Source organism: Lactuca virosa, chromosome 1 (assembly GCF_052849685.1).
Source record: "Lactuca virosa cultivar CGN04683 chromosome 1, Lactuca_virosa_CGN04683_v6, whole genome shotgun sequence".
Taxonomy (NCBI): Eukaryota; Viridiplantae; Streptophyta; class Magnoliopsida; order Asterales; family Asteraceae; genus Lactuca; species Lactuca virosa.
In genome coordinates, this window is record NC_136426.1 from 113196899 (window position 1) to 113218410 (window position 21512).

At 34.5% G+C, this 21512-nt stretch overlaps 1 protein-coding gene across 1 annotated transcript; it reads left to right on the top strand.

Moving 5' to 3' along the window:
- The first annotated feature begins 13517 nt into the window (after nucleotides 1-13517).
- LOC145156859 (protein argonaute MEL1-like) lies at nucleotides 13518-19500 on the top strand. Its single transcript, XM_079076090.1, has 20 exons — nucleotides 13518-14104; nucleotides 15142-15332; nucleotides 15422-15574; nucleotides 15672-15802; nucleotides 15889-15995; nucleotides 16066-16169; nucleotides 16249-16387; nucleotides 16463-16579; nucleotides 16682-16792; nucleotides 16877-16948; nucleotides 17028-17147; nucleotides 17258-17426; nucleotides 17505-17626; nucleotides 17739-17876; nucleotides 17957-18162; nucleotides 18242-18305; nucleotides 18386-18521; nucleotides 18601-18674; nucleotides 18740-18866; nucleotides 18956-19500. Exons 1-20 carry the CDS (start codon nucleotides 13616-13618, stop codon nucleotides 19144-19146), a joined length of 2961 nt encoding a protein of 986 aa, XP_078932216.1. The 5' UTR covers nucleotides 13518-13615; the 3' UTR covers nucleotides 19147-19500.
- The last annotated feature ends 2012 nt before the right edge of the window (nucleotides 19501-21512 follow it).

Consider the following 21512-nt stretch of genomic DNA (forward strand, 5'->3'; position numbering starts at 1 on the left):
AACAACTTGTATTCTCAGGGAATCATTAAAACAGGTAACTACCAGTTTTTGAGGATGAGACGCTAAGGCGCTAAACAAATCTTTTGTCATCATATTGTAATTGACTTTTGAAACATGTAACACTTACAATGATGTAACTTATTCAATTATATATATGATGGTTGTGTTTGCCTTGATCATTTATATTCAATTGTTATGATATTGTACATGAAAGTCATCCACCCCCGACGTTTCCGCCATCCTGGTTTGGGGGTGTGACAGATTGGTATCAGAGCATTGTTTATAATGAACTATGTATATCAAACCATATAAGATATATAACTATAAATACACCGGGGCTAAAAAGCCCTGACTAAAAGTATACTTTTAAAATATAAGTATTTTATAAAAAGTATACATACATGCATACGTTGCGGTTAAGCCTAAATAGTTATGTAATCATATATGGGATAAATATTGTGTGATCAACTATATTTATTTGAGATACGACCAACATGTGTTTGGGAATGGTCATGGTGGGCAATGAATCTAAAACTTACCGACCCTGTATACCAAGAAACTCTAAAAATCAAACACCAAGTTTAAAATACTATAGGAGTATTTTATAGAACCACATACCTAGATTCTTTATGTACCTTCATTCTCGCACAAACGACATGGATAGATTTCTCCACAAAGACCCCTACTACCCTACAACGACAGCCAACAAATGGGTAAAGGGAAAGATAACCACCACAAGACGACAAATCCTTGCAGCTGAAACTAGGGCAGTCATAACGGAACCGGGAACGAAGGAAGCCACTCGCTAGATGTGTGAGATGGCAGGGCGCCTTGGGTATCATTTTGATATATGGTAGAGTAGTATAGACTAGTGAGTTAGCGACTATACTACTCACACTATGTGGTGGACTTATTACATCTTTCATCATAACTAGTAGTAGTAAATCAAACGAGATACGCCCCCAATGACCTATGTAACCCGAATCAACTTAATATTTTGACATCTATGTTCTAGTTTGGTAACTTAACATTTGTGCAATACCTACCACTACCTACCACCATAAGTACATTTCGATGATGGAGTCGTAAATCTAAACATGTAAATTAATGTGTACATCTAGCAACGACCATAGCCACTTACGAAATTGTTTTATACCATACATCAAGAATCATGTCGTCACGTGGAGGCAACCAGCATACCGACGCAACACTCATTATACAAATGGACCTCGCCACTTTCCAAACCGATGTAGCAGCCGCCGTGACATACGTCATGACACAGTTTAGCGCTAACAACACGAACGAAAACGAGAACGGTAACCACAGTCCCAATCAAGGTAACAACCAAGGACACCAGCGAGTGTGCTCCTGCAAAGACTCCCCAAATTACTAACTTAAGAACATCCACGTCAATGGAGGAGTACTACCCAAGAAAAGAAAGTTCCGGAACAAGAAAAAGGGTCGTCCGACTCAAGGACCTGGCAAAAGACAACAAACTGTGGCAGCCCATACCACCACTGTCCCTACTGCCTCAGTGTCGACAAGACCATATGCTGGAAACATGCCAAAATGCAAAAAGTGCAACTTTCATCACCGTGGAGCCTTTCGGGTGATGCACTGCAAAAATTGCAACAGAAAGGGGCACACCGCCCGTTTCTGTAGGACACCAAGCTAAACAAACCACTCAAGCCACCAATGCCGGAATAAGCCAAACTTGCTACAGATGTAGGGAGGACATGAGGAAGCAACAAGGAACCCCGTTCCTACTACCGGTACGTTTCTCCTCAAATAACTCATATACATGCATACCTTACGGTAGCAGTACGAAGAGGAGTTTTGCGAATCACCAATTTAAAAGCATATTCAGACAAAAGCTACAATCACTCAACAAAACATTCAGTATAGAATTAACAAACGGTAAAACAGAAATCACTAAAGATATATACGTAGTATGAACTTTAACACTAAAACAACCAATTCTTTCAAATTGACCTAATGCTAGCTACAATAGGAAAATTCGACGTGATAACTAGTATATTTTAGTTTAATCCTCACCATGTCGATATCATGTGTTACGACAAAGCCATTAGCCTTGATCTGCCATGTAGCAAAACCCTCGTCAATAATGGCGATAAACTCGACACAACCCTTCAAATCAATTCTTATGTCAAGGCTCAGAACTATCTACGCAAGAAGTACCATACCTTCCTAGCCCATGATGTGGATGAGAAACAAGAAGCGAAAGACATCAAGGATATTCCAGAAGTTTGTAACCTTCCCGAGTTATTTTCCCAGAAGACCTTTCGGGAATACCACCCGCACGACGAGTCGAGTTCAAAATCGACTTATAACACAATAATTATGGAAAAGGTAGTTGTAAATACGGTTTCACCCAAATTAATTACTTCACTTACGTAGAGACTAAGGACCCATGCCTAGTAGGATCGCTTATTCAACTGTCTTTTCGATTTTGATTATATACGACTTTTATACATGAAACGATGATGGAAGAAGTAGGGTGGACATGCCACCACCTGAGCGATCATAAACAAATTAATCAGACCCGCGCCCTCCTACCAACCAAAACCACAAAGAAAATCGAAAGGTTGACATGAACGTATCACAAGGAGATTGCGAGGTTACGCAGTGTGCCAATATCTATTGTCTTGGATAAGAGACAGCCGATTCGCATCGCATTTTTGGTTGCTACAAAAAACATTATTGGGAACCCGTCTTGACATGAGTACAGCCTACCACCCACCAACTGACGGGAAAAGCGCGAGAACCATTCAGACGCTGGAAGACATGTTGAGAGCTTGTGTGATAGATTTTGGGTAAAGCTTGGGATACCCCTTTGCCACTCATCGAATTCTCATACAATAACAACTATCACACTAGCATCAAGGTCACACCATTCCAAGCCATCTACGGACGCAAGTGCAGATCACCTTTGTGTTGGGCTAAAGTGGGTGACACACAACTAGCAAAGAGGCAAGTTCCTGAGAACACTCTCACCGGCTGCGAGATCATATGAGAAACTACGGCGAAGATTGTTCAAATCCGTGAACGACTGAAAACATCTAGGGACCGACAAAAGAGCTATGCAGATAAGCGAACCAAACCCTTGGAGTTCCAGATTAGTGACCGCGTTCTGTTAAAGGTCTCACCCTGGAAGGGAATGATACGTTTTGGAAAACGTGGGAAACTAAATCCAAGGTACATCGGGCCATTCGAGATTCTTGCTAGAATCGGCCCAGTGGCTTATAAACTCCGACTACCATAGGAACTCAGCAACGTACATCCCACCTTCCACGTATCCAATCTAAAGAGGTGTCTATCCGACGAGACTCTCTAATCCTGCTCGTTGAAATTGAAGTAAACGAGAGTCTACACCTCGTAGAAGAACCTGTGGAAATCATGGACAGGGAGGTCAAAAGAATGAAGCAAAGTCGCATACCCATAGTGAAGGTCCGATGGAACGCCAAGCGAGGACCTGAATTCACTTGGGAACGAGAAGACCAGATGGAACAAAAGTACCCATATCTTTTCCCTGGTTCATGAGTGCCTACTATAGAACTAAATTTGGAACGAAATTCCCTTTAACGGGGGATGATGTGACAACTGGAAAATTTTAGAACAAACAAGGTCTAAATTTTAACCGTGTACAAGTGAACTCACAACGTAACTTGATGCAATAGAACTTTGAAAACCAAGAGGGCATGTTTATATAAGTTATATATATATATATATATATATATATATATATATATATATATATATATACTTTGAAAGCCATGTTGTAATGAACCTTTGAAAGTCAAATAAAGTAAACAAGCCATCATGGAATCAAAGGAGTCAACAAAATTCAAATAGTTAGGACTTAAGGCATGATTTATGCTTTGCTCGGAGGGTTTTCGGTTGTAAGGTCCACCATATTTGGGATTTCGGTTGAGTAGGACCGAAATATCCCTTCATGGAATAGCACCAAGACCGAAAACACATGTTTAAGGCCCATTAGGACCGAAATCACCTTATTCTTGGACCGAAATCCCTTTCTTGGGTGATACCAAAACCGAAATCAACATTGTGAGTGGTGTACAAGGTGATTTCGGCCATGCCTTGACCGAAATCACACTTGGTTTGGCCGAAATCCTCTTAAATATCTAGATATTGTGCCACTTGATTGGTAGAATTAATTTCACAAGAAGATAATTACACATATCAAGGAAAATGTCACTTCACCTTACCCTTTTATTTCCATATATAATCACGTTTAAAGCCCCCTTCAAAACACGTCACAGTTAAACATATTTCATACACATTCTCTCAAAAATCAAGTTCAAACCTTTCAGGGTTTATTACTCAAGATTTATTCCAAGAGATTTGTGGTAAGTATTTCCTATATAATCTAGTGATTATCCAACACTTTTATGTTAGTTCACCTAATTCACACACACTTATGTGTTCAAAACTATTAGGATTACGACTACCTTCAAGCATTCTAACGTAAATATCATCACCCCGACTTCGTTATCAAACCGCAACCGCGCATAAGGTGAGTTCATACCTCTACATTTTTCAAGACTTTTTCTATGTCTTGGGGGGGGGGGGGGGATACAAGTAAAACACAAGAAAATTTACGTTAAAACGCAAACATTTAAATATGTTTATTTGCTATTTTTACGAAAAGTGATAAATACGTGAAACGACTATACTACCAAACTCGTATACTATTACATGCAAAGTTTTGATAAAAACATATATATTTTGGGTACAAATTTCTTACTATAATAAACTATATAACGTATAGTTTACGAAACTTTATCACCTTTGTAACCCGTTGAACAAATGGTGTAATTATATAAAGTACATATATAATTGTTTTACGTCATTCTTTAATTATTATGGAAAAATGGGATAATTACATATACAAACGTTTTCATTACAAAACACGTACTCTCGTTGAATAAATTTGTGAGACATTGTCTTCATCGTACCTAACTGAGGTATACACAAAAGTCATGTTTTATAACCGGAATCTCCCATAAGAGAGCGTGATACTTGTGTATAGATCTATACGGGACTAATGATCTCACACCATAACTGTTAGCTACCGTCAGACAGCCAGATTATGGGTGACAAATGTAATAAACGTTTCGACGCCTGGAGAACGGCGCGACAAACAATTCAAATTTAGCACGGTTATGAAAACTCGCATGGGGAAACGACAATATGTTTATTTTTACACGAAAACACATTTCTTCAAATGGTTTTATATACGAATAAAACTACATATTACTATTTTAAGGATGGAAAATTTCTTGTACATTTCGATCTTGGAACATTAAAGACTATAACTCATTTCTACGGAATATATTAGATTTTCTGGAATAAACACCATCATTTTACAAGTGAATGACTTACATCTCATTTATTAGAAAATATCGGATATTCTTGAAACAAACACGATATCTTTTCACGGAAAGGCTTACTATTTTTCATACAAACTCTTATGAACTCACCAACTTAATTGTTGACACTTTTTTAAAACAACTTGTATTCTCAGGGAATCATTAAAACAGGTAACTACCAGTTTTTGAGGATGGGACGCTAAGGCGCTAAACAAATCTTTTGTCATCATATTGTAATTGACTTTTGAAACATGTAACACTTACAATGATGTAACTTATTCAATTATATATATGATGGTTGTGTTTGCTTTGATCATTTATATTCAATTGTTATGATACTGTACATGAAAGTCATCCACCCCCGGACGTTTCCGTAATCCTGGTTTGGGGGTGTGACAGATTGGTATCAGAGCATTGTTTATAGTGAACTATGTATATCAAACCATATAAGATATACAACTATAAATACAATAGGCTAAAAAGCTATGACTAAAAGTATACTTTTAAAATATAAGCATTTTATAAAAAGTATACATACATGCATACATACCAGAAACAGTATCACGGTAAGAACTACATAAAAGTATTTATATAAGTTGGACGCTGCGGTTAAGCCTAAATAGTTATGTAATCATATATGGGATAAATATTGTCTGATCAACTATATTTATTTGAGATACAACCAACATGTGTTTGGGAATGGTCATGGTGGGCAACGAATCTAAAACTTACCGACCCTATATACCAAGAAACTCTAAAAATCAAACACCAAGTTTAAAATACTATAGGAGTATTTTATAGAACCACATACCTAGATTCTTTATGTACCTTCATTCTCGCACAAACGAAATGGACAGATTTCTCCACAAAGACCCCTACTACCCTACAGTGACAACCAACAAATAGGTAAAGCAAAAGATAACCGCCATAAGACGACAAATCCTTGCAGCTAAAATTAGGGAAGTCATAACGGAGTCGGGAACGAAGGAAGCCACTCGCTAGATGTGTGAGATGGCAGGGCGCCTTGGGTATCATTTTGATATATGGTAGACTAGTATAGACTAGTGAGTTAGCGACTATACTACTCACACTATGTGGTGGACTTATTACATCTTTCATCATAACTAGTAGTAGTAAATCAAGCGGGATACGCCCTCCATAAAGACTGATGTAACCCGAATCAACTTAATATGTTCTAGTTTGGTAACTTAACATTTGTGCAATACCTACCACTACCTACCACCATAAGTACATTTCGATGATGGAGTCGTAAATCTAAACATGTAAATTAATGTGTACATCTAGCAACGACCATAGCCACTTACGAAATTGTTTTATACCATACATCAAGAATCATGTCGTCACGTGGAGGCAACCAGCATACCGACGCAACACTCATTATACAAATGGAACTCGCCACTTTCCAAACCGATGTAGCAGCCGCCGTGACATACGTCATGACACAGTTTAGCGCTAACAACACGAACGAAAACGAGAACGGTAACTACAGTCCCAATCAAGGTAACAACCAAGGACACCAGCGAGTGTGCTCCTGCAAGGACTCCCTAAATTACGAACTTAAGAACATCCACGATAATGGAGGAGTACTACCCAAGAAAAGAAAGTTCTGGAACAAGAAAAAGGGTCATCTGACTCAAGGACCTGCCAAAAGACAACAAACTGTGGCAGCCCATACCACCAATGTCCCTACTGCCTCAGTGTCGACAAGACTGTATACTGGAAACTTTCCAAAATGCAACAAGTGCAACTTTCATCGTCGTGGAGCCTGCCGGGTGATGCACTGCAAAAATTGCAACAGAAAGGGGCACACCGTCCGTTTCTGTAGGACACCAGCCCAACAAACCACTCAAGCCACCAATGCCAGAGTAAGCCAAACTTCCTATAGATGTGGGGAGGCGGGGAATTTCAAAAGGGAGTGCCCAAAGACTAGAGACAAAAATATGGGAGGCGTTGCAGGATCTCCAACAACAGGACATGAAGAAGCAACAAGGAACCCCGCTGCGACTACCGGTACGTTCCTCATCAAATAACTCATATACATGCATACCTTACGGTAGTGGTGCGAAGAGGAGTTTCGCGAATCACCAATTTAAAAACATATTCAGACAAAATCTACAATCCATCAACAAAACATCCACAATAGAATTAACAAACGGTAGAATAGAAAGCACTAAAGATATATACGTAGTATGCACTCTAACACTAAAACAACCAATTCTTTCAAATTGACCTAATGTTAGCTACAATAGGAAACTTCGACGTGATCACCAGTATATTTTAGTTTAATCCTCACCATGCCGATATCATGTGTTATGAAAAAGCCATTAGCCTTGATCTGCCAAGTAGCGAAACCCTCGTCAATTATGGCGATAAACCCGACAACCCTTCAAATCATCTCTTATGTCAAGGCTTAGAACTATCTACGCAAGAAGTACCACGCCTTCCTACCCCACGATGTTGATGTGAAACAAGAAGCGAAAGACATCAAGGATGTTCCAGAAGTCTGTAACCTTCCCGAGTTATTTTCCCAGAAGACCTTTCGGGAATACCACCCCGCATGACGAGTCGAGTTCAAAATCGACTTATAACACAATAGCTATGGAAAAGGTAGTTATAAATACGGTTTCACCCAAATTAATTACTTCACTTACGTAGAGACTAAGGACCCATGCCTAGTAGGATTGCTTATTCAACTGTCTTTTCGATTTTGATTATATACGACTTTTATACATGAAACGATGATGGAAGAAGTAGGGTGGACACGCCACCACCTGAGCGATCATAAACAAATTAATCAGACCCACACCCTCCCTACCAGCCAAAACCACAAATAAAATCGAAAGGTTGATAGGAACGTATCACAAGGAGATTGTGGGGTTACACAGTGTGCAAATATCTATTGTCTTGGATAAGAGACAGTCGATTCGCCTCACATTTTTTACAGTCACTACAAAAAAAATCCTTGGGAACCCGGCTTGACATAAGTACAGCCTACCACCCACAAACTGATAGGCAAAGCGAGAGAACCATTCAGACGCTGGAAGACATGTTGAGAGCTTGTGTGATAGATTTTGGGTAAAGCTTGGGATACCCCTTTGCCACTCATCGAATTTCAACATTGTATTTCAAGAGTTAATAATAATAATAAGAAACCTGATCAAGAACGAATATAACACGTAGACTTCACTTTAGGGCTATTACGGGAGCTGTGAAGGAAGAAAAAAGGCGGCACTCGCACATCGATTGATGTGATCGTACGACTTCGACGACGATGGTGGTACGTGGTGGTGAAGGGAGGTCGATGGTGCTGCGTTGGGGGTGTCTCGTATGCGATGCGTCGGGGGTTGGTCACTGCTATCTCCATCTCACAAGAGATTAGATCCTCAGAGAAAGGCGAGAAAGTGGAAGCAGACATAGCAGGAAAGTTGTATAAAGAAAGAGAATCGAGGCGGTGGAGGGACCAAATATACAAAAGTATCAACCGAGTGAGATGAGGCGGCGGGGGAAAGAAGGCGTATTGTAGATCATCTGCTGTCGGTTTATTATTGGAAGGAATGGGAGGTGGGACAAGAACATAACACGTAGTATAACACTCAACTATTCTTTATGATGACCCTAACCAAAATAAAACCCAACAAACAAAATAAAATAAAAAACCTACCAATCAGAAGAGAGTACTGTTCACAAAGGGGGTTCTCTTTTATTATATATACAGAACAGAGTACTGTTCATATAAAAGGGGTTCTCTTTTATTATATATATATATATATATATATATATATATATATATATATAATGACTTCAATATTTTAATGGATTATTGAGATATTAAATTTATTATGATAAATATCATCCAAATTATTTAAATGATATATATATATATATATATATATATATATATATATATATATATATATATATATATATATATATATATATTAGAAACAACCAAATTTCATAAAAACACCCTTATCCTATAGGAATTAAAGTAATATGATTTAAAAACAAAACTTAGTTTTTATAATATTAATTGACAATATTTATTTCATAGTTAATGATATCGCTTTAAATACTTTTAACAAAATATATTTGTTATTAATTATCTATATGAATATATTCTCGCGCAAAGCGCATAGATTCGTCTAGTTTCAATTGTTTTTTAATAGAACTCTTTAGAATTTCAAATTGAGATTTTTAACATCATCATATCATATCATATTATATTATAAAGGAAACATTTTTCCTTTCACCACAATAATTTGAAACTCCTATGCATTTTTCATTTCATCACATTTATTTGAAACTCTCATGACTTTTCAATTTCTTTATAATAATAATTATAAGTTGGTTAATAAGGTTGAATAAATATCAAATTTAAAGTGTAATCATATATAAACTAAATTTCAATATTAAAATAATATATTTACTTCTATTTATAAAGTTATGTTTTTAAGTTTTAACATATTATACTTAATTTATTAGTTTTAATATATTGTCGGATGTAAACCATTATCATTTTAAAGATAAAATTTTGGAACAATTTGTCTAAAATATTTAAGTTATTAATTTGAATATAACATTACAATGTCAACTTAAATATAAATTTCAGTTCCATTTAAAAAACCAAAGAATATTTTGTAAATAGTTAAAAGTGGTAATTGTAGTGATAAATGCAAAAACTAAATTGTAATTTCAATTAAACTAAAATATTTTCTAAAAATATTTTTATAATCGTTAAAAGTTTTCAAATAAGTAGCTTAAAATAATTTACAATAACAATAGTGAAAAATAACTTTATATAAATGATTATATTGTTACCTTTAAAATCAAAAAACAATGTTTTGTGTTTTAAATAATTATACTGATAGAAATTAAAACATTAAGCAAATAAATTTTAAAAAAATTAATTGACAATAACAACAACTATAAATAACATAAAAACCATATATTATATTTAATTTTATTCATGTGTAACTCGCGGATAGAAGTCATTCAAACGATTAAGATTATGCAGTTATAACAGATGTATATATATTATCATATAATTCCAAATAATAAATATATTATATCAAATTTAACAACAACGTTATTGCTATATTTAAAAAAAACATATATTTGTAAAGACTTCAACTATATAGGTGTTTCAGCGCAATGCGCGGGCATTCGCCTAGTGTTTAATAAAAGGATTCAATCTAAACCAACGTAATCCGTATATGCAAGGAAAGAAAACTTATTTTACTAAGATAAATCGATAATGATGTTAATTTAAATGACCATTGAATGATAAGAGTTACAAATATATTACAGGGAAGGAAAACATTAAAATTTCTAGTAAGGGAGTCGATGATATGTAGTTTTGGACATACCAAACAATCTATATAGTGTACTCTAACTTTTATTACCTTTTGCTATTTTTTTTAAAACTTCTATTATCAAATTAAAATTTATATAAAAACCGGATGTCATTATTAAGGTGTTGTTTGTTTTTTTTTTAAAACCTCTTCAAATCACTTTTTGCTGCGCGGCGCAGCACACGCGCGTGTGCTGGGTGGCGTAACACTTGACTTGTCTCTTCAAACGTCTTTAGCTTTCATTTTTTCCAAGTGATTTTTTTATAGAATTTTGGTATAACTTTTTTTTTAAAACTTTGATTTTTTTAAGCTTTTATTTACGGATTTGATATAATTTCTCTTTATAGTTTCCATAAATTTTTTTAACTTGATTTAAAAAAAAACTTTGATTTTTTTAATTTTTTTACTGTTTCTGTTAATAATATTTTCAGTTTCAGTTGTATCTTTTTTAACCTGTGTAATTTTTTACGAATTTCGTAAACATCGTTTGCAATACTTTCTTAATTTTTTTTTATTATTTTTTTTTTATGTTTTATAAAATTAATTTTTTTCTAGAATAAAATTATTAGCTTCTTTTATATTTTTTTAAGTTTTTTTTATAAAGTTTTATATTTTTATTTTTTTACATGTTTTTTTTAATATTCTTTCAATGTTTTAAGAGTAGAATTATTAAAGTTTCGGTGTTGAGAACTATTTTCAGTTTATAAAATTAATTTATTTAAATTTCAGTTTACTGCAGCAATCTGCAAATGTTAAAAAACAAACATGCTTCTTATTATAGGCTACAGCCGTTTGTTCCACCTTTTCTGCTACAGAGGATTGCAGAGGTGGTCCGCAGACTTCATAAATTTTTTCTTCGAAAAAACAAACAACACATATGACTTAACTCTTTGAAAAAAATATTATTTGTTAATTAAAATCGCCAACTAAATATCATGACAATCACCTTAAATATCATATTTAATGTTTTAATCCAAAATAAATGAAACATTTTATGCGTCATGCAATAATCAACATAAATTAAACATTATGTAGGTCCCCACATTTAAATGACGGAAATACCCATTGTGATGCTTAACTTACCCAAGAAGTTTTTGGAAACCTCGAAATTTCCGGGCATTTGCTTTTGTACTTGTACCATATTCCATGTGCTTTACAAAGCACAAAGGTAATTGACAAATTACACTTCCATGATTATTGATAGGCAATTAGGTATATAATTGTCTATGAACAAAAATTAGATAAATTATATAAATAAATTGAGACCATATTCATGAATTATATTTTCAAAAATCAAAATATTTTTTAAAAAAGATACTGCAATATATGGCAGCGAGATTTTGGGTACAGTTTGTTCTGAGCGGCAGTTGAATGATGTGGGCATGTCCATGATAAGGACGTGGGTAAGAGAATCCATATAAAACGCATCGCCTCAATTGTACGTTGCTTCCATAACCCGCCAAAAATTCCTTAATATTATTGTTAGCTTTAAATTGGTAGATTTTGCTTAAAATAAGTATAATCAAAATCTTACAGCATTTGTCAAAAGATATATATAATGATGTGGAAAACATAACCGCATCACCATTAACATGATTGAAATGGTAATAAAAAAAAAAGTAAAATAATGTTATGTCATGTGATAAATCACTGTAAAAGCTAGTAAATGAGTAAATAATGAGCCTAATGTTGAATATAAATATTAAATGTGGAAAACATATCTCATCATCATGGTTTGGGATTACGATAGCCACTTTGTTGTTTTATATATATATATATATATATATATATATATATATATATATATATATATATATAAATTACAATTACAATTTAAATATTAAATATGGAAAATACGTATTTTTTTTTTATAATTTTTTATCAGATTTTATATAGATATTATGAAACATAATTCAAATCTTACTTAAGATATGATTTAAGTTTATAAAATATACCCAATATGTTAATCAATAGATGATAAAAAGATGGGTTTGCAACAAAATAATCATCTTTTATAAAAGAATTATCTCATTTCACACCAAGATTTTGTAAAATCAAACTCAAACTCATTTTTTTAATCACCTAATTTAAAGCAAAAAAAATTTCTTTAAATTTTCAACAGTGAGAACCAGTAATATAAAGTTTCATAGCAAAGATATTATTTAATTAAAAAAATGACATTATATCATAATAACTCATCAATATTAGTTATTTTAGTAATTAACTTTATAAACTTTACTTTTTTCAGACAATTAATAAAATATTTTCCTATATTTCATTCGGTAATATAGTTCATATATTATTTAAAATTTATTTTGAACGATTTATATCGGTAATATCAGAATCTAACGGCTTTTATTTATAAAAATACCATAATTTCTGACTTGTTTTAATGTAAAGACATATTTGCAAAATATTTGTTTGAATATGCACAATAAAACAAACTTTTACGATTTAGATAATCAAATCATAATCAATGAATTAGATATTTATCTTATTATGAGTAATTTTATGAATAATTTTCTCATATTAATAGTTTTTAAAAAGATAATCCTTTTAAAGTTGGGAAGAAAAAATATCGGACCACATATCGGGTACATGATATGGGCAAAAGAGGCGAAAAGAAATCAAACGGGCGGCATGTTCAGTAAGATTTGACGTTCGCGTGTTTCTGGTAAACGATTTTTACCAATTTACCCTCCGTCTTTTTGTGATTATATAACACGCGCTACCAACTCCTCCGCTCCCACTCACCATCACACTGTACGCGCTCATCAACATCTCGTCTCTTCACTTTCTCTCTCTAAAACCGTCTCTGAAGTTTGTTTTCCGATGTCTGGAAGGGGCCGTGGTGGCGGTGGCGGTGGTGGTGGCCGTGGGCGAGGGCGTGGCGGCCGACAACCGTCGCAATCGCATTCTCAAGACGCCGGCGGTGGAGGAAATGCCGCCCCTCAAGTGCCTCCACAGACGGTTGCTTCCTCTTCGACTGTGACTCAGTTCGGAAACCTTTCTATAGGTTCATCGGCGCCGTCGCCGTCAACCGCACCCGCCGCCTCTAGGGCAACTGCTGCTGGTACAGTTCCGCAGCAACCGGTAATGCAACAAAATCCGGTTCAAACTCCCCCTGCACCGGTGGTTTCCGCTCAGCAACCGATTGCGAAAGCAGCACAACCTCCGCAGGCTTCATCGGCGGCTCCTACTTCATCGAGAATCATTAAGGCACCGCCAAGGACTGGGTACGGAACTCTAGGTCGGAAATGTGTTATCCGAGCGAATCATTTTCTCGTCGATCTCGGCGAAAAGGATCCATATCAGTATGATGTAAGTTTTCTCTCTATAGATTACTTTTAATTATTCCTCAGTCGTATACGGTATGTGTTCTCACTACATGTTTAGACTGCGTGTATGCACATACTCACGTCATTGTGTATTCAATTTTAGGGAGAATCGTACATAAGCATTTACAGAGATATATTATGTGTATTTTTGTCCGGATTTTCGTATCTATTGATGTCGTCAACAATTATACAGTGAAAACTTATTTTCTCAAAGCAAATCAACTCTATTTTTAACATGTTAAATGAAAATGTACATCGTTCTTCATTTTGTTCATTTATGATCAGAAAATGGGTTCATCAACTCATCGGTATGTGCATTCATTTTTTGTGGTTCTGTTTCTGTACGGATCTCATTAGAGAACCAGAATCTCCATGTTGCATCATTTATTTTGATTTCTATTTTCATACATTAATCCTTTATGCATTTCATCCTTCATTTAATCAATTAGGCTTATAATAAAAGAGGTTCAGTTTTCTTTCTCTTTTCATTGTATTGTCTTCTTCCTACTTCAGGTAGGGTTGTTCGTTGTTTTTTCCATTTCGTTCATTAATCTGTTGGCTTTCACATGTCTGTCTGAGTCAGGTCCCCATTTATCACCGATTTTAGACTAAGGTTAACTAGTATAGTATCACAGTGATTTCAGACCACTGTAACCTTTTTAGCACATTATTCCACAACAGTTTTGTTTATTATTTAAAGAAAATATTTCAATTCTTTTTGAGACTCTAGTAAATTGATAAACAGTGTGTAAATGTATTTGTGTCTCTCTATAGAATCTCTACGTACATATTACCATATTTGGGTTTAGTTTATACTACTATTCCAGACAGAGTACCCTCGTTTTCGATGTTGCAATGTAAGCATAACACAGTTGTTTTATCTGGTTACTTATTATATGCCATTTTACTGTATATTCTTTTTTTTCTCTTGTTTGCTGGTTTGAAATGCAACGTAGTTATTTTAAACACGAGATATGTGGGTTATAATGAACTTTGTGTTCTGTTATTGCAATGTTTTAGGTGACAATTACTCCTGAGGTTATTTCAAAGACTAGAAGCCGTGAGATTTTGAAGCTTCTCAGTGAGTTATACAAGCAATCTCATCTGGGAAACATGTTATTAGCCTATGATGGGAAGAAGAGTGCATTTGCTGCTGGACCTCTTCCATTTGAATCAAAAGAATTTGTGGTGAAACTCAGTGAGAGTAATGGGTATAATTTATATTTCTTACTATCTGTTTCTTAATTCTTGCTCTTCCAAAAACAATTGTCCTATGTTAATGTTGGTATGTATATTGTAGGCGTGAAAAGGAGTTCAAAGTCAACATTAAGTTTGTTTCCAGAAAAGATCTGCACCATTTAAGACAGTTTTTAAGTGGTAGACAACATGATAACCCACAAGAGACAATTCAAGCTCTTGATGTTGTTCTAAGGGAGGCAGCTTCAATAAACGAGTAACACATCTATTTTACATTTCTATATAATTTTTTCTCTCTATTATCTACTTCTTAAAATTTCTCTAAGGTTGTTAATATCTTCTTGTAATTGCAGCCGACAAATCATTGGTAGGTCTCTATTTAGTGCTGAATTTGGGAAAGGCGTGCTTGGTGATGGGATTGAGTATTGGAAAGGATTTTATCAGAGCCTGCGCCCTACACAAATGGGTTTATCTCTAAATATTGGTGTGCATTTCTTTCTTTCTATATTTCTCTTTATTTTTCTTAAAATTTTAAAATAATCAGTCATCCTGAATTGTCTGATTTTGCAGACATGAGTGCTAGAGCATTCTATGAAACAAAACTAGTCACTGAATTTGTTGGGGAGTTTCTTGGGAAAGATTTAATGAGACCCCTTTCGGATCAAGAGCGTATAAAGGTAGCAAAACTTTGTTACTATTACATTCTATTAGCAAAAGGGATAATAGTGTCTTTTATGATAATTACAGGTGAAGAGAGCTTTGAGAGGTGTGAGGGTGGAAGTGAGGCGTGAGGATTATATGAGAAGGTACAAGGTTCAAGCATTAACAGTCCAGCCCACTAGTCAACTGACGTAAGCTTCAAATGATCATTTAATTACTTTTCTTAAAAAAGTTTTTATGTTTTGTTAATCAATTTTCTTCTTTTGTTAGTTTCCCTGTCGATGATACTGGAAAAACCATGTCTGTTGTTCAGTACTTCAGAGAGAAGTACAACATTCAACTTCGGTATCCACATCTTCCTGCAATCCAAGCTGGTTCGGATGCAAAACCCACATATTTGCCAATGGAGGTATGTTTTTTATTTATTTATTTATTTATTTGGAATGAATAAATAAGTTGTGCTGACAGCAATTTGTGATCAAAGATATGTAGGATTGCTGGTGGACAGCGATATGCTCTGAAGCTTAATGAGAAACAAGTGACAAACTTTCTTAGGGCTACATGCCAGCGTCCACTTGACAGGGAAACTAGCATCAAGAATGTATGAATTTTATAAACTAAAAGTTTTATAATTTTTTTTTTATTCTTAGATTAAAAAATGTTATCTTTTTTTTTTTTTTTTTTTTTTTTATGTTGTTTGTAGACTATGGTAAGTAACAATTACAATGCCAATCCGCTTGTGAGCCAAGCCTTTGGACTGGCTGTTAAAGAGCAGCTGACAATGATAGATGCCCGGGTCCTTCCACCTCCACATGTAAGTAACTTCACATTTTAACCTTTTTTATTTATTTATTTCATATATTTTTTTAAAGGCTTGGATTTCACTTTTGTTATTCAGCTCAAGTACCACGGGACAGGGGCTGGTTCAGAAATCAATCCATCAGTTGGTCAATGGAACATGATGAATCTGGTAAAGTTGTACGTCTCATTTGCTTTGTAATTTACAGCTCTTCATTATTGTTTGTCTCACATTTGTTCTGTTTGTGTAGAAAATGATCAATGGAGGTACAGTGAATTACTGGGCGATTGCCAACTTTTCACGCCACAGAGAAGATGCTGTTGGGCGATTTATTCATGGACTGGTTACCATGTGTCAGAACAGAGGCATTGTATGTATTTGTTTTTCACTTTTTATTTATATATTATCAACACAATTAAATGACATGGATTCATGGTAATTAGTTATTATTAACAACATATTTTGTTACACTCTTTGAAGGTGTTTAATCCCCAACCTCTGATTCCAATGTACAACTCTGCTCCAAACTATATTGAAAAAGCTTTGGTTGAAATTCACACCCTGTGTACAGCCCAACTTCAGAAGGTTGCACCTGGCAACTCACTTCAACTATTGTTTGTGATTCTTCCGGATGCAAAAGGAACTTATCGTAAGTCTTTTATATCTTAATTAATTTATTTATACATTGATTATTTATTTATTTTTTATTGTTGTTTATTTCTTTCAGCAAGAATCAAACGGGTATGTGAGATAGAGCTGGGAATCATTTCCCAATGCTGTCAGCCAAAAAATGTCATGAAGCTTAGCAATCAGTACTTTGAAAATGTGGCAATGAAGATCAATGTTAAGGTATCGGTATTATTATGTTATCAACTCCAAAAATTCTTTTTCTTTTAGTAACATAATAACAACAACAATAATAGTAATGTAGTGAATTGTATTATATATTATTTATAATTAGGTTGGTGGAAGAAACTCAGTCTTGGCTGCAGCTCTTGCTAATAGACTTCCCTACATCACGGAACGCCCAACAATAATTTTTGGAGCTGATGTAACTCATCCTTCACCTGGAGAGGATTCAAGCCCTTCCATTGCTGCGGTAACTTATTTTCATTTGTTTGTTTATTTAAAGAAAAATCTAATTTTGTATTTTGTTATTGATTAATATAATTAATAAAGGTGGTTGCTTCAATGGATTGGCCTCAAGTGACAAAGTATAAAGCCCTAGTATCCGCACAGCCCCACAGACAAGAGATCATTGAGGATCTATACTCAACCACGACTGATGCAAGAAGGGGAGTGATTCATACTGGCTTAATCAGAGAACTTTTGATTTCCTTTAAAAAATCAACTGGTCATAAACCACATAGGATCATATTCTACAGGTATCAATCAGATAATCACTTTCCTCTTTTTCCTGCTAAAACTTGTATAAAGTTTCTCATTGTTGTATTATTATCACAGGGATGGTGTGAGTGAGGGGCAGTTTAATGAAGTCTTGATGAGTGAAATGGATAAAATCCGCAAGGTAGTTATTGTTTGAGCTGAGCAGAGGTTATGATTTTTTGAAAAAACTTATGTTTTGATGTTTATTTATATTTATATCAGGCTTGTGCCTCATTGGAGGAGGGGTATATGCCACCTGTAACATTCATTGTTGTGCAAAAGAGGCATCACACACGTTTCTTTCCTATGAAGCATGGAGATAAAGCTAGCACTGACAGGAGTGGCAACATTCTTCCAGGTTTTCAACACTTTTACTATTATTTGTAAATACATAATAAATATTTAACAATGAATGTTAAATGTTGGTATGTTGGCAGGGACTGTGGTTGACACCAAGATTTGCCACCCAACGGAGTTTGATTTCTACCTGTGTAGTCATGCTGGTATTCAGGTGAGGTGAACCAACTGAATAAATCTTTCAGTTTAAAAGCAAGCTGATATATCTGATTTGCACAGGGAACAAGCAGGCCAACGCATTATCATGTGTTGTATGATGAGAATAAGTTCACTCCTGATGGTCTCCAAAATCTAACAAACTGTCTATGCTACACTTATCAAAGGTGTACAAGATCTGTGTCCATAGGTATAAATAAGTTGTTTATCTTTGAGTATTAATAATATTATGAATGCTAAAACTATATAAATGATATATTTCAAATAAAAAAAATGCAGTTCCTCCTGCTTATTATGCGCATTTGGCTGCATTTCGTGCCCGGTATTACATGGAGGGGGCTGAATTGTCTGACAGTGGTTCTTCACATGGAGCGGGAGCCGGGGGGCGTGCAACAAGAGACAGGGTTGCTGAAGTCCGTCCTGTCCCTGTGATTCATGAGAATGTCAAGAGCGTCATGTTCTACTGTTAGCTCTTTGTTTTGGGAATGAATATGGTAAGTAAAGTAAGTAGCATCTGTTTTTGGGTAAATGAGACCAGACAATATATGGTAGTAAAGTAAGTAGTTTTTGGGTTTTTAAATCATACAACAGTGGAAGGAAATAGAGGAAGTAAGTAAAAGTAGGTTTTGGGTTTTTGTGGCATGGATGTAGATAGGCTAGCTGGCTTTAAGCTTTTGGTTTCACAGAGTTTTTGTGGTATATGTTAACACCACTCCCTCCCTTTGTTTGGGTGGTTGGTTGGTTGGTTGGTTTTAGATTAATCTATCTTGAACAATGTTATTGCTTGGATCAATGAATGAATTCTATATCTTTTAACTTCCAAAGTTATTTATTTCTGGTTTTTGCGTTCTTTCTTTCAAAGTTGCTATACCAAACTCATATGTTACCCAAATGCTTTTTGGCATGGAACAACCCACCCAACGAAACCCATTAGGATTATATTTTGTAAACCCTGTTGGGAATCATTCTCAAATAAAAGGGATTCTCAATTTCGTCCTTTTTTTTATACATTCCCATATCATTCCTTACTTTGGCCTTTCTCTTACTTCCATTAGGCTATGGCCTTTCTTTTCATCCATTCCATCACTTTTCTTATTCTCGTTCTAAATGCATTCACATTTCAGATTTAACATGAATCTATGATTAAAGTGTTCAATAAAGTTACTAGGTTGCTATTGAAAAGATATTTCATGATTGTATATGTGTCACGATAAGATGGAGATATGCATGGAAAACGAAAACCTTACTAGAAAGGGCACATGAGGAAAATATGTATGTTGGCTGAATGGAACTTTATCATAAAGTAGAATAATACTCAAATCATCAATAGATGATTTTGGAGTGTCCTCAACTTCGTTAAGCATGATATATGATATGATGGTTTTGTTAAGCATGATATGATGGTTTCTATCAGGTTGATAAAGCTGGTTGGAGTAAGATTTATCTGAAAAATTAATCAAGTGATGAAATATAATAAATTTATGTCATAAGTAAAGAAAATGTTATAAGCTACTCGAAACTCGAAAGAGTAATGTCAGTCCAAAGTATGCCATAAAAAGAGGTCTACTCGGGAAAATGTTACACATGATATGTAAAAAATAAATAAGCCGACTTGTACTACGAACAAGAATAACAATGCCCAAGTCTCATCGGAATGGGTAAGTTAGAGGTGGAATGTAGACAGTGGACCCCCATCCAAGGGTGCAAAGATTGTTTCCATATACAACTTCCGGCCCTGTGTATGTGTTATGTGCTAGAGTAGCTACGGAAGAAATTGGATGATAAGCATGAAAAGTGTTGTTTGGCTATTGCTCAAATTCAAATGCATACAACTATATAATCCAAAAAAGTTAAGTTCAAAGGCATACAAATATATAATCCAAAAAAGAAGGTCATAATCCAAAAAAGTTAAGTTCAAAGGCATACAAATATTAGTCCTGAAAATTCTAGAAGGAGCCACTAGCCATTAAGTTCAAAGGCATACAAATATTAGTCCTGAAAATTCTAGAAGGAGCCACTAGCCATTAGGGACGCCTCAAAAATTACCAACCAGATGATAATGCATTAATCCTTATTCTAATAAATGAATAGTTCTAAACTCCATTTGTCAAGTGTCACTCTAATACAACTTCTCATTAATATTATGTCATGTGTCATGTAGATATATATTAAACAACTCATTTCAAAATTTAAATTTACATTTTTCAATTATATGTTAACTTTGAATTTATAATAACTTTAAAAATTTGATATATCTCCTAATTAATAATTTATTTAAAATGATTTATTTAAAATAACTGATTAATAATTATAAATTTTTATTATGAAAGTTTAATTAATTTATAGCCGTGGTTCCCACGGGTTATAAACTAGTATATATATACACACACACACACACTAGCCGTTTACCCGCGCCAAACGACGGGTGTGAATAGTTTTTTTCGGCAATTATTTCTATTTGGAAACATATATAATTGGACACCCAACTTTGACAAGAAGACAATAAAACGGTAAACTGCTAATTCGGAAACATATATGATTTGACAATTCGTTTATATTAAGGACGAAAACCATCTATGTACCATATATGTAATGAAAAAATTTGGAACAAAAACCAAGAATTTGGAAACCACGGAGACCATTTATGTAATTTTGTCTAATATTTATGACGATTTTCAAATATAATTTCATTTTGTGAAATAGTTTTCTTTATGTTTAAGGTTCAGCGTTTTGGAGAATAGTTAAACCGCATAAATTTGGAGAATAGTTAAATACATAATGTGGTGACAGTGAATGGTTTCCTTTCGGTATATAGTTTCGTCAATAGTTTTATCAA

Bases quoted from the DNA above. Each gene is read 5' to 3' on its own strand.
- LOC145156859 (XM_079076090.1), top strand. From the start codon at position 13,616: ATGTCTGGAAGGGGCCGTGGTGGCGGTGGCGGTGGTGGTGGCCGTGGG. The intron at 17,877-17,956 runs GTAACTTATTTT...TAATTAATAAAG, and splicing joins CAAGCCCTTCCATTGCTGCG to GTGGTTGCTTCAATGGATTG. The intron at 18,867-18,955 runs GTATAAATAAGT...AAAAAAATGCAG, and splicing joins TACAAGATCTGTGTCCATAG to TTCCTCCTGCTTATTATGCG.